The sequence below is a fragment of the Manis javanica genome, chromosome 12 (genome assembly GCF_040802235.1).
Source record: "Manis javanica isolate MJ-LG chromosome 12, MJ_LKY, whole genome shotgun sequence".
Taxonomy (NCBI): domain Eukaryota; kingdom Metazoa; phylum Chordata; class Mammalia; order Pholidota; family Manidae; genus Manis; species Manis javanica.
The window spans coordinates 51,220,259-51,233,911 of NC_133167.1; the positions used below are offsets into that span (position 1 = coordinate 51,220,259).

At 34.7% G+C, this 13,653-nt stretch overlaps 1 protein-coding gene across 2 annotated transcripts in view; it reads right to left on the minus strand.

Moving 5' to 3' along the window:
• Window positions 1–2,532: 2,532 nt before the first annotated feature.
• The window catches only part of NUP35 (nucleoporin 35), a 72,889-nt gene continuing 61,768 nt past the window's right edge, over window positions 2,533–13,653 (minus strand). For both annotated transcript variants that reach the window (XM_017652825.3, XM_073218582.1), the window contains exons 5-9: window positions 13,484–13,625; window positions 8,972–9,041; window positions 6,906–7,034; window positions 5,681–5,845; window positions 2,533–4,735 (exon numbers count right to left, since the gene is read on the minus strand). In XM_017652825.3, the coding sequence (XP_017508314.2) occupies window positions 4,658–4,735; window positions 5,681–5,845; window positions 6,906–7,034; window positions 8,972–9,041; window positions 13,484–13,625 (584 nt within the window). In that variant the 3' untranslated portion in view covers window positions 2,533–4,657. The remainder of the gene's footprint in view (window positions 4,736–5,680; window positions 5,846–6,905; window positions 7,035–8,971; window positions 9,042–13,483; window positions 13,626–13,653) is intronic.

Consider the following 13,653-nt stretch of genomic DNA (forward strand, 5'->3'; position numbering starts at 1 on the left):
TCCCTTTGTCTTTCTCTTCTCCTTCCAGTACTCCTATCAGTTTCATTTGGATTGGTCACATTGTTCTCTTATCAATCTTTCATTCCTAGAAATCCTTTTTTCTCTGTTCTTCAGCTTGCTTTCCTGTTCTCTAACTTCTATTTCATTTAACATCTCCTCTACATGATCTAATCTACTTATAAATCCCACCATTATGTTTCACGTCAGATATTCTGTAGCTCTGAGTGGCTTCTTCAGGTTTCTCGTTTTTGGTCTTCCCTGATATCTTGAATACTTTTTTGCAAACCCATGAGCATATTTATGACTTTTATTTTGAAATCTTTATCAAGATTGGTAATCTCCTTTCATTTAGCCTCTCTCTGGGGTTCTGTCTTGTAGTGTTGTTTGGATCAAATTCCTCTGCCTGCTCATTTTGTCAGGGATTCAGTTTCTTCCTTTGTATTAGATGTCTCTGCCATGCTTTCTGGTCTAAAGAGTAATAGCTTTATGAAGAAGGTGTGCTATGGTATCCGGGAGCTCAAGATTCTTTACTCAGTAGTATCTGGTTCTATTTTGTGGGGGCCCAGATGTTGGTGTGCTGTGGGTGGTGTGCCTATCTGGCATCTGTAGTAGACTAAGTTTGGGCAGGCAGATTGCTTCACTGCTGCCTTGCTGATCGGTTCAAGGATCTTTGATGAGCTCACTGTGGGCAGGACCACCCTCTGCCTAGCCTACAGCAATGGTGGGCTTCAGTGTTAATGGAGTGAGCAGACTGATGTGCCCCAGCTGGACACATTACTGGGTTTGGACACCCACAGAGGAGCTCTGGAGGCTGATTCCTCCAGGCACCTCTCCAGTTGGGCTGAAATGGAGCCAAGCAAGCTGGGAGAGTCTCCCCTTGCCTGCCAGGCAGCAAAGTCAGATGCTGCTGCTGAGCCAAGTGGGTCGGGTCCAGGCAATGAATGCATGCAGGTTGGAGCCTATGGGACTGTGCTGCCAGCAAGAGGGATGGAGCATCTGGGGCTCCCAAGAGTTCCCAATCTGTTGGGCTGTGGAAAGGCTGGAAAGATATCCTCCACCTGCCTGTTCTTACAGTTCCATTTAACTCTTGCCTGTCAGGTACCCCTCTCACTGCTGCTAAGTCTTTCAAACTGCTGCCTCTGCTTTAGGTCTCAGGACAGGGAAGGCATGCCTGCCCTCCACAATGGCTGTCTTCTCAGCCTCCCAGTGTTTTCACCAGTCCGTGTCCAGCCCCACTAATCACTAGAACCCAGTAAAATGCGGGCTCATGCTCCTGGAGATTTCCAGGGCCAGGTGTGCAGCACTCCTGGGTTCCCACCCCCTCCCTGCTCTGTTCCCCTTTCTCCTGCCTGTAGGCTGGGTTGCAGATAGGGCTTCAGTCCTGCTTGATCTTGGCTTTGCCACTTGGCCTTTTCTGTGTGGTTGTCTCTTCTTCCTCAGGTGTACGTGGTCTGTTTTGCAGCCTTCAGGTCATTTTCAGGTTTAGTTATATTTGGTGTATTTTCTTCTCTTGTGTTCTTGGAAGGAGGTTTCTGCCCTGCCTTCATATTCCACCATCTTTAATCCCTTGAAGCTGAACAGTGATTTTTATAGTTATGTTTGATATATAATCTTTTCCTCACATCTTTTTACCACTATTACCTCAAGTTTTATTTTCTCCTGGCATACTGCTATTTAAGTCTGCTCTTCTAAGTCATTCAATACTTACCTAGATAGCCAAACCCAAAGTTTATATCTGGGATAATATTTTCAGGCAGCGTGTTCTTTCATTAAACAGCTCCAAATATTTTTTTCCAGCAAAGTGTCCTTCATATGTATTTTTTATATCGACGTTCTTTTTTATCTCTAAAATTTGTCATTTGCCCACAAACCTTTTTTATGTTTGATTCTTAAAGCCATCATCCTTTTTTTACATTCTATTTCCATTAAGCCATCATCTGTCAATCTATTTTTGTTCTAGTTTGGGGTTCATTTCCAATTTTTTCCCCTTTATTTCTACTGTTTTCTCAAGTTTTTTAAATTGACTTTTGGTATTCTTTCATATTTTATATCATTTTCAAAACATTTTAGAACTCATTTTTAAATAACAGGTAATAATTTTTATCTTTCTAAGGACGTGTTGCTGGTGTGCTTTCAATGTCTCTACAGACTAAGTTGTTCCTAATCCTCTTATTTTTTGTGATAACATTGCATATAGTTTTATGTTATTTATTTTGTGTGAAACCAGCTTTTCTAAGTTTTTAGAAAGAGACTTGGTTCAGGGTAACTTTTCCAGTTTCTCAGAGTTCCCACTTCTTTGTTTTTTTGTATAGTATTGAAAAATAAGGCAGCTTGCTTTCTTAGACATTCCTGTTTTTGTTGGTTTATTATTATAGTTTTTTAATTGAGAGATAGTTGACATATACTATTACATAAATTTGAGGTGTAAAATGTGTTGGCTTGAACCATTCATATTATTTCCTGGCTCTTTTTAAATGATGATAGACACAAAAGTAGGTAAGACACAATACTGAGTAAAGAAACAAACCCATACACAGCAAACAAGTATTTTTAGCCAGAAAGCAAACTTCATGGTTCACAGAGGTGTATGGCAATTAAATGCTCTCTCAAGCACACATAAAAAAATCCCACAGCCCTTTTACAAAGATGGGTAAAACTCAAAATATAAATGCAAGAGTTTCCTTAAATAATTAAGTTCTATATGTAATGAAATAGGATACAAAATATATTTTAAGTTGGAAGAGAAAGACTTCAATATAAAAAGTTCAGATGAAAAACGTTTTCTATATATGTAATGATAAATGGATTTTCATCCATTCCAGTAACATTCCTTAGTATCACTTCATCTCAGGAACTAAATATACCTTCAGTGGTAGTCTGCTATGATTTCAAAAAGCATATCAAAGCCTTCCATATGTTAGTTACTCTTTATAAAGATGTATTAAAAACAAGATACAAATTTATTAAATGCATGTACTATAGTGAAATATTTTAATTAAAAACATCCTTTTCACATAAAAGCCAGCTTGATGAGGGTCTCACTGGCCTAGGGGGATAATCTGAACAAAAGATTAATGACTGCAAGTGACTGAAACAGTAAATAAAGAAAAAAAAGAGCTGTAAATACACAGTGATACTAAGGGATAAAAAATTTTTAATTCATAGGACATCAGTGGAAGTTTCCAGGGCACCAAATTACTCTAAAAACTGAGAGGGAAATGATTAGATATTTATCCTCCAATTCTGATATGAATGTATTCCATGATGAAGAAATTAACCCTAGTGGATAGAGCAACGCTCTTCTACATGGAAGAATTCCAGCTAGTAAATGGAAAATCGTCATTCTGCAAACCTTAGAAATAACTGATTCAGGCAAGTATCATTAATGCATGCTGTTAAAAACAGAAGAAGAAGAAAAACAGAATTAAATGTCTCTTGGTTTAATATAACATGTATACTACTACTATCAAGTACTCTTCTCCAAAAAAATGAAATCAGAATCTAATTAATCCTCTCTGGATCTAACTTCTAGGATATGGGATAAAACAAGTTATACAAGATAGCAATCAAACTCAGTCTGTGGGACACTCTATAGCAACACACATGATTGTTTCAACAAGTCATCTGTGTTGGACAATGGAAAAAAGGAGGGGAACTAACTCTCAAGATATTCCAAAAAACTACCAAATATAGGAAGTATACCTAGTCTACTCAGTGATTCAAACAAATCAATGGTGAATACATTTGTTGGAGATATTTGGGAAATTTAAAAATGGACTGCATATTAGATATGAAGAAATTGTTAATTCTGTTAAGTGTGATACTGACATTGTAATTACATATGAAATGTTCTTTTTTGCTACATCCACAAGTATTTAGATTAAAATGACATCACATCTGAGATATGCCTTAAACAAAACAGGGGGAGAAGAAACAAGTATGGCAAAATACTAATGGTTATATGATCATTAAAGCTGGATTACAGGTTTACGGAGGTTCATGGCATATTTTCTCTATTTCAGCAAACACTGAATATTTGTAATAATAAAATAAAAAAATAATCACTACAAATATGTTCAATATATATATAATTGACAGAATTTATTATCAAGAAATTTTAGTAGGTTTTTAAAAAGACTATTTTGGTTTTAGAATACTGAAAAGTTGACAATCCACTATAGGACATATACAAACAAGGATAATTAAAATATTAAATACCACCTAAGTTAAAAGACCATAATCCAAATTGGTAATTATAATATTTGTGTCTTAATATAGGTAACTGCACATGTACTCTTCATGAAATCACCCCACCCACTCATGAAGACTACCAAGCCTCACCACAAATTCAATTATATCACTTACAGTAATCAATGTTGCATTTTTTTGTGCTTAAGCATGCACTATCACAGAAAGCACAAAGTCCTATTCAAAGGAATTTGTTTCTTTAAAATGTCTATCAAGCATCTTTTAAAGTGCGAGCTACAAATATGCTATATACTTGAAGAAAAGGGCTTCTAAAGGATGGGAGATAGCTATCCAATACTTCCAAGAGTGGTTATATAACTAACCAAATGAAACCCAGCAGTACTCTGTTAACTCTGTTTTAGTGTAGCAGCCTCCTCCTCTGTTGTCTGAGTTCTTAGCTCTTACTATACTACCAGCCGAACATGTAATCCATTGCTTTCGATACAAGACTTTCATCTTTTTTTGGTGTTTGTCTGTCAGAAATAACCTATTAAAAAAACACATATAACTGTTAGGTTATGGTTTCTGCAGTGTCATAGTCAATTTTAGAGTTAATGGTTAATTTAAAAGGACCAAACACTAAAATGCATTTGGAGCACTAAATTGTACATTTAAAGATTAAAATATGGATTTAGTTGGAATATCCATATGCTTTTAAGAATGGCAAAATCTTACTCCCTCGGCAAGGCAAATTACATCTGCTCCTTAAATTAGGAAACAACAAACAACACAAAAGCTGTAAGAGATTAGGGCTTTAAAAATATTGGATAAAAAAAAAACCTAAAGGAAAAAAATTTCTAGGAAGATCTCCAAATTTCAGGCAGAGTCAAATTATCTTCCCTACTAAAACACAGGTGTTTTTCTATTTGCTGCTTCAGAGCCCATGTCTGCCACTAGGGAAGTTCAGAATTTATGGCCAATTAAGGGACAATAACACATTGAATCAGAGTCATAATACTTCTACTATTCTTCAATGAATATTAATGAACTTTTAAACATATTGAAGTCAGAAATTTTGAGATGGGAGCTGGTCAATGTTTTCTTTTGATATCAAAGCTACTCCAACTGAGGGTCTTCATTTGTGATGCCATCAGATACAATTACCAATCCAATAGGGTTTTAATATTATTGCCTCATGCCAGAGATATTCCTGAGAAACCTTTTATGTATGCAAACACGGAAAAAAATAACAAATACAAAGTTTTAACAAATGGCAAAGAAATTTTTTAAAAAATCAAAGCTAAGTTTCCAATCAGCCAAAATTCTAATTTTTAAAATAGTAAATTTAAGACTAAAAAGTTTACAGGTTTCATCAAGGCTATCACTTCAGTAGGAAATATTTAATGGCATACAAATCAATCCAATGAAAAAGCTAAACAGGCTATACACCTCTACCTTTAAAGTAATTATTTTTATACATTCACTAAAATACCTGATAGTCACTAGTAGAAGCTTTATATGCTGTAGCCAGAGGTCTCATTGTAGAAATCCTAGGAGTATTTCCAGGTTGGGTTGGTGTACCTAAGGTTCTGATTGGTGGTGTAAAGGCTAGAGATGGAGATGGTAAAGCACACCTGTCACCATTTTCCATAACACTCTGGAGAAATAAAGATAAAGGACTTCTCTGTTTATAAACGTAATACATCTTAACCCACTTACAAAGAAAACTTCATTAAAAAAGGCATACATTATTTGATCTGATTTACTTTTCAAGTAATTTCAGGCTTGTAAAACAATTTATGCTTCTTAACTATCATTTGAGATTTAATGCTCAGCCAGAAATCTCACTTCAATGACCTCAAACATCCTCAAAACAACAATAAACTCACGAGAAGAATCTCTTAACCAACACTAAGAAAAATCAGCAAGGAAGAAAAAGAATTCTGGGGGACATCTGCAGTGGAGGGGAAAATCAAAGTCTATTGCTATTTAGTACCCAATAACCCCAACTTTTCCTCTAGCCTCTGCAAACATCTGTTACAGCACAATATAATAATTATACAACTACACAGTGACCCTAGATCATAAGAACAGGAGCCATGTCTGCTTTGTGCACTAATGTGTGTGCACAAGCACCCAAGCAGAGTGCCTGGTAGGTAGAAGAAGTTCAAATATATTTACTTAAAGAATGATCATAATGATTTTACAAGCCACAGAGAAAAGCTTAAATTGTGCCTTGTATTGTTTTTTAAGTATTTACATATAAAGTAATTTTAAAATTATTTCAAAATAAAAATGACTAATTAAAAGCTTCAGTCATTTAAAAGTTAACCCTCAGTTACCATTCATGTGAATATTTCATTGTGAAATAGCACCATTCCTTTAAAGTGTTTGAAGACTGTGATGTAGCTCTGCCCAAGAAACAGATAATAAATTAAGAGACCTAAAGTCTAGGCTTCACCTTTAACAAATCTGGATGTTACTTAAGTCCTCTTGGCCTCTATATCTGTAAAATGAAGTTGTTGGGATGGATTACTGTTAAATTCTGAACCTGGTGACTAAACATCTCTGACATACCATACTACCAGCACTTAACATCATCATATTTACAAACTAAGATACATATGAAGCAATGTGAAATAACTACCACTATTAATACATAGACTTCTTCTATTCATATAGATTAAGTGGTTTTCCTTACATCAGCAATAACTTACTTTATCTATACATGGTTTCACACCAATCATTATGGACTCTCCAAAAATCCTCCCATCTTTGCTTAAGGCTTTCCGGGCCTGCAGTTTAGACTGATAACGAATGTGCATCCAATTTCCGGTGTTAGACATCTACAAAGAATGAAGTCATCTCTTAAAATATGGAATACATAAAATCTAAACTTAATTAGTTCTATTAGAAAATACAAATACATGAAGATAAACCTGCTTCCACTTTTTATTGACACCCTGTAAAAGTGATTACTAGGATTCAACAGAAATTCTATTAAACAATTTCAATAATCTCTATCTAGCTCTTAATTCCTTAATATAAAGAATATGTGGCAAATATTCTCAGAAAGTAAAGTAACTCTCAAAAAATAATTGTTTCTTCAAAAGCAAAAATGAACAAATGGGACTATATCAAGCTGAAAAGCTTCTTCTGTACAGCAAAGGACACCATCAATAGAACAAAAAGGTATCCTATAGTATGGGAGAATATATTCATAAATGACAGATTCAACAAAGGGCTGACATCCAAAATATATAAAGAGCTCACACACCTCAACAAACAAAAAGCAAATGATCCAATTAAAAAATGGGCAGAGGAGCTGAATAGACAGTTCTCAAAAGAAGAAATTCAGATGGCCAACAGACACATGAAAAGATGCTCCACATTGCTTGTCATCAGAGAAATGCAAATTAAAACCACAATGAGATATCATCTCACACCAGTAAGGATGGCTACCATCCAAAAGACAAACAACAACAAATGTTGGCAAGGTTGTGGAGAAAGGGGAACCCTCCTACACTGCTGGTGGGAATGTAAATTAGTTCAACCATTGTGGAAAGCAGTATGGAGGTTCCTCAAAATGCTCAAAATAGAAATACCATTTGACCCAGGAATTCCACTTAGAGGAATTTACCCTAAGAATGCAGCACTCCATTTGAAAAAGACAGATGCACCCCTGTTTATCGCTGCACTATTTACAATAGCCAAGAGATGGAAGCAACCTAAATGTCCATCAGTAGATGAATGGATAAAGAAGAGGTGATACATATACACAATGGAATATTACTCAGCTATAAGAAAAAAACAGATCCTACCATTTCCAACAACATGGATGGAGCTAGAGGGTATTATGCTCAGTGAAATAAGCCAGGTGGAGAAAGACAAGTACCAAATGATTTCACTCATATGTGGAGTATAAGAACAAAAGAAAACTGAAGGAACAAAACAGCAGCAGAAGCACAGAACCCAAGAATGGACTAACAGTTACCAAAAGGAAAGGGACTGGGGAGGATGGGTGGGATGGGAGGGATAAGGGTGGGAAAAAAGAAAGGGGGCATTATGATTAACATGTATAGTGTCGGAGGGGGCATAGGGAGGGCTGTGCAACACGGAAAAGACAAGTAGTGATTTTACAGCATCTTACTATATTGATAGACAGTGACTGTGAAGGGGTATGTGGGGGGGACTTGGTGAGGGGGGGAGCCTAGTGAACATAATGTCCTTCATGTAATTGTATATTAATGATACCAAAATAAAATTTAAAAAAAAAAGATAATTGTTTCTTGCAAAAAAGTCTTAACAACTCTTACTGTATTTTAAAAAGCTCTACTCATCAATCTGATTTTCTTAGGAGTTAAACAGTCCATCTCTAGTAACAGAAAAAAGATTGATTTATAACTTGTACAATGTAAGATAATTCTTTTAAAAAAGCTCTCTATGGACTAAAAAAAACCCTAAGAACTCTAAATCAGGAACTTCTCCCTTTTCCTTTAACCCAAATCAAACAACTTCAAATTGGAATACAGTAATAAAATATTTGGAATAATCTACCTTTTATAAGGCTCTGTGAACTATTTTAAAAGAGAGAGAAGCCTGAAACTCTTTCTTGATTCTTTCTCTTTTTTCAAATACTATGCAACTTCAGCCTTCCAGACTCTAAAAAACACATTCTATGAAAACTTTAAAAACTCTCTCAGTTGGAAAAAAGCCAAAATTCAGCTGCCAAGTTTCCCCCAATTCACAGCCTAATGCTTCAATTGAAAGAATTAAGACTTACCACATGTTTTAAGACATTCCCATATTGCGCAAATTGTAATAATATATAAGAAGCGGATGCTTGAGGAAACCTGAAAAAAAAATGTTTCCAAGTCAACTTCCACAATAAATACACAACACCAAATTTAGAAGTATTCAAGATAAATTACCCTCAAATGTCAGGTATTAATAGATCCCCTGATTATCCTGTTTTCTCCAATATCAGCTAAATCCATCATTGCCTATCATCCAAAAAGCAAACATGTAAAAATTAAATTTGACTCAGCCATTCTTCACTATCCCTAGATTCCACCTCTATAACATTCAGTTACAGATGTGAATAAAATTTATTTTATACAGGTACAGTGTGTGTGAGAGAAATATTTAGGTATACTGTGGTTATTAAAGGGAAAAATCTTAAATTACATAGTCACTATCACATATTGAGTACCACGTGAAAATTCAGAAATTAGTCCTGAGACAAAAAAAAAGTCAGTTATCAATATCAATGGTATAGAAACACTAAAAGGATAGCTTCCAAAATTTTAATAGCCATATCTCTGTATGATAAAATTCTGAGATTTTTACTTTCTTCTTCTTTATAAATTTATGTATGGTTTGACTATTTTATTAAGATATTTTTAATTTTATAGTCCAATTTTTTCCATTTTCATGTTGAAAAAAAATTTGGAGTTTACTTAACCAGTAGCTTCAGTTATCTGGAGCTTGGATTACAACCTTAAAGAAAAAAGTCCAAGTTACAAAAATAATTGAGAAATTGCATGCATTAAAATATATTAATTCTTCCTAATCAAGAGCATGGGATGAGTTTCCATTTCTTAATGTCCTCTTTAATATCCCTTAAGAGTGTCTTGTAGTTTTCAGGGTATAAAGGTCTTTCACTTCCTTAGTTAGGTTTATTCCTAGGTATTTCATTCTTTTTGATGCAGTTGTGAATGGAATTGTTTTCCTGATTTCTCTTTCTGCTAGAGTTCATCATTAGTGTATAGTAAAGCAACGGATTTCTGTGTATTAATTTGGTATCCTGCAACTTTGCTGAATTCAGATATTAATTCTAGCAGTTTTGGAGTGGAGTCTTTAGGGTTTATTATATACAATATCATGTCACCTGCAAATACTGACAGTTTGACTTCTTTACAAATCTGGATGCCTTGTGTTTCCTTGTTTCGTCTGATTGCCAAGTCTAGGACCTCCAGTACTATGTTGAATAACACTGGGGAGAGTGGGTATCCCTGTCTTGTTCCCAAAATTAGGTGAAAAGCTTCACCTTCTTGCTGTTAAGTATGATGTTGGCTGTGGGTTTGTCATATATGGGCTTCATTGTGTTAAGGTACTTGCACTCTATACCAATTTAGTTGAGAGTTTTTACCATGAATGGATGTTCAATTTTGTCGAATGCTTTTTCAGCGTCTATGGAGATGATCATGTGGTTTTTGTCCTTTTTGTTGATGTGGTGGATGATGTGGATGGATTTTCCAATGTTGAACCATCCTTGCATCACTGAGATGAATCCCATTTGATCATGGTGGATGATCCCCTTGATATATTTTTTAATTTGGTTTGCTAATATTTTGTTCAGTATTTTTGCATCTACCTTCATCAGGGATGTTGGTCTGTACTTTTCCTTTTTTTGTGGGGTCTTTGCCTGGTTTTGGTATTAGAGTGATGCTGGCTTCATAGACTGAGTTTGGAAGTACTTCCTCCTCTTCTATGTTTTAGAAAACTTTATGGAGAATTGCTATTATGTCTTCTCTATAAGTCTGATAAAATTCAGCGGTGAATCCATCTGGTCTGGGAATTTTGTTCCTGGGTATTTTTTTGATTACCAATTCAATTTCATTGCTGGTAATTAGTCTATTCAGATTTTCTGTTTCTTCCTTGGTCAGTCTTGGATGGTTGTATTTTTCTAGAAAGTTGTTCATTTTGTCTAGGTTATCCAGTTTGTTAGCATATAGATTTTCATAGTATTCTCTAATAATTCTTTGTATTTCTGTGGTGTCCGGCGGGATTTTTACTTTCCCATTTCTGATTCTGTTCATGTGTGTAGATTCTCTTTTCTCTTAATAACTCTGGCTAGGGGACTATCTATTTTGTTTTTTTCCACAAAAAACGAGTTCTTGGTTTCATTTATTTTTTCTAATGATTTATTCTTCTCAATTTTATTTATTTCCTCTCCAATCTTTATTATGTCCCTCCTACTGCTGACTTTGGGCCTCATTTGTTCTTCTTTTTCTAGTTTCAATAATGGTGACTTTAGACTATTTACTTGGGATTGTTCTTCCTTCTTTAAACAGACCTCAGTTGCTATACACTTGCCTCTTGCCTCTTAAAAGTGCCTTCACTGCATCCCACAGAAGTTGGGGCTTTGTGATGTTGTTGTCATTTGTTTCCATATATTGCTTGACCTCTGTTGTAATTTGGTCATTGATTATTTAGCAGGGTGTTGTTAAGCCTCCATGTGTTTGTGAGCCTTTTTGTTTTCTTTGTACAATTTATTTCTACTTTTATACCTCTGTGATCTGAGAAGCTCGTTGGTACAATTTCAATCTTTTTGAATTTACTGAGGCTCTTTTTGTGGTCTAGTATGTGGTCTATTCTGTAAAATGTTCCATGTGCACTGGGGAACAAAGTGTATCCTGCTGCTTTTGGTTGTAGAGTTCTGTAGACATGTGTTAGATCCATCTGTTCTAGTGTGTTCAGTGCCTCTGTGTCCTTACTTATTTTGTCTGGTTGATCTGTCTTTTAGAGTGAGTGATGTGTTGAAGACTCCTAAAATGAATGCATTGCATTCTACTTCTTCCCTTAATTCTGTTAGTATTTGTTTCACATATGTTGGTGATCCTGTGATGGGTGCATATATAATAGTTATATCCTCTTGTTGGACTGACCCCTTTATCATTATGTAATGTCCTTCTTTATCTCTTGTTACCTTCTTTGTTTTGTAGTCTATTTTCTCTGTTACAGGTACTGCCAACACCTGCTTTTTTCTCACTATTCTTTGCATGAAATATCTCTTTTCATCCCTTCATATTAGTCTGTGTATATCTTTGGGTTCAAAGAACATACATATTTTAGATGTACTTCCCTATAAATAATCAAAGTAAAAATATTTATTCCTTGGAAGAAAATGTTTCAGTTCTTGCAATTAAACTCATAGAGTTACTAAAACAAGAAAATAAACAGTTGGGAAAGTTTATCACAGAAACACTGAAAAGGACCAACAGAAATACTTCAAGTAATTTATCCAATTACTAAGGGTAATAACACCATTATTGAAAAGCAGACTTGGGAGTTGTCATCCAAGTTCACAATCACACAGCCATTTCATGAGAGAATACAAAAATTTAAACACACACACAAAAATCGTAAGAAGCCAGCCCAGTTGCTATGGATATAGGACTGAGTCTGGGCTTTCATGAGAGCAAGGAAAAGCAAAATCCTGCTTTAATTTACACACAGAATCTCTGGAAGGCTAAACAAAAAACAGGATGCAATTATTGCCTTAAAGGAGAGACTTGTACCTGGGGACCAAAATGGGAAGGAAAACGTTTCACTTTATACTCTTACATATTCTTTTTAATTTTTAAGTAAATTTAAATAAATGTTATACATTTGAATAAATAAATTGAATTCACTAACATTTACTGTACACTGTTTTTCCTTCGAGCTCATACATTTTTATATTTTTTACCCCAAACCTAATATACTCAGGTACAATATTAACATGACCTATTAAACTTTCAAAAAAAACCTCTATGCTAGTATAATGTGAAAAAATCACACTCTTAAATCACCATACCTGAGTTTTTCCTGAAGTCTTAGTAGTAACTAGACATAAACCTCTTAACAAATCACTTAATGTGTGAATACCTCAGATTCCTCATCTGTAAGTTATATAATACAATCTCTAAGTTACTTTAAAGAACTTTTTGGGAACTAAAAATCCACTCTAAATGCATCCAGGACTATCATGCAGGATTTCTATTACTATTCAATATTTGACTATAAAGTATGTGTGCATGTCTGTGTGTATACATATATATACACACACACAAACATACAAATGAAATTCCATTTGTTAGTTCCAGACTGGTTAAGTCCACTATAAGCAGATAAACAACCACTAGACAGAAAGGAGCTTCCTACACCCAAAGGGCCAACCTTGTTTCCATATCCAGCAAATACGATGAAGAGAAAAAAATCTGAGAAAAGGCAAACAGTTAAATGATGAAAAAACTATAAATAAATATTGAACACTAGTTTAATAGTATCCTGAAGTGTTAGGGTGATTTGTACCAATGTTTGTCACTTACTTTCAAATACAGTAACAAAAAAAAAGATGAACTAAAGAAGATAAAACAAATATAGCAAATTGTTAACAATGCAGAATCTAGGTGGTAGATATACTGGTATTAGCTGTGTACTTATTTTAATTGTTTGTAGATTTGATAATATTTGTTATGAAGTTAGGTAGAGGTGTTTTTTTTAAAGGTAAATGATCCAGAAATCTTACCCAAATACAGTCACCCAAGTGTCATCAAGATGGTCTTCAGAAGTCAGAGAATCTCCTTGAGTATAAAAAGGATCCAACTGGGCAGGAGATAATGTTGTCTTTCGTGGTTGACCAATGTTTGCTGGACTAAACACACTTTGTCCTATATTAGTGCATTTAATAAGTTAGTT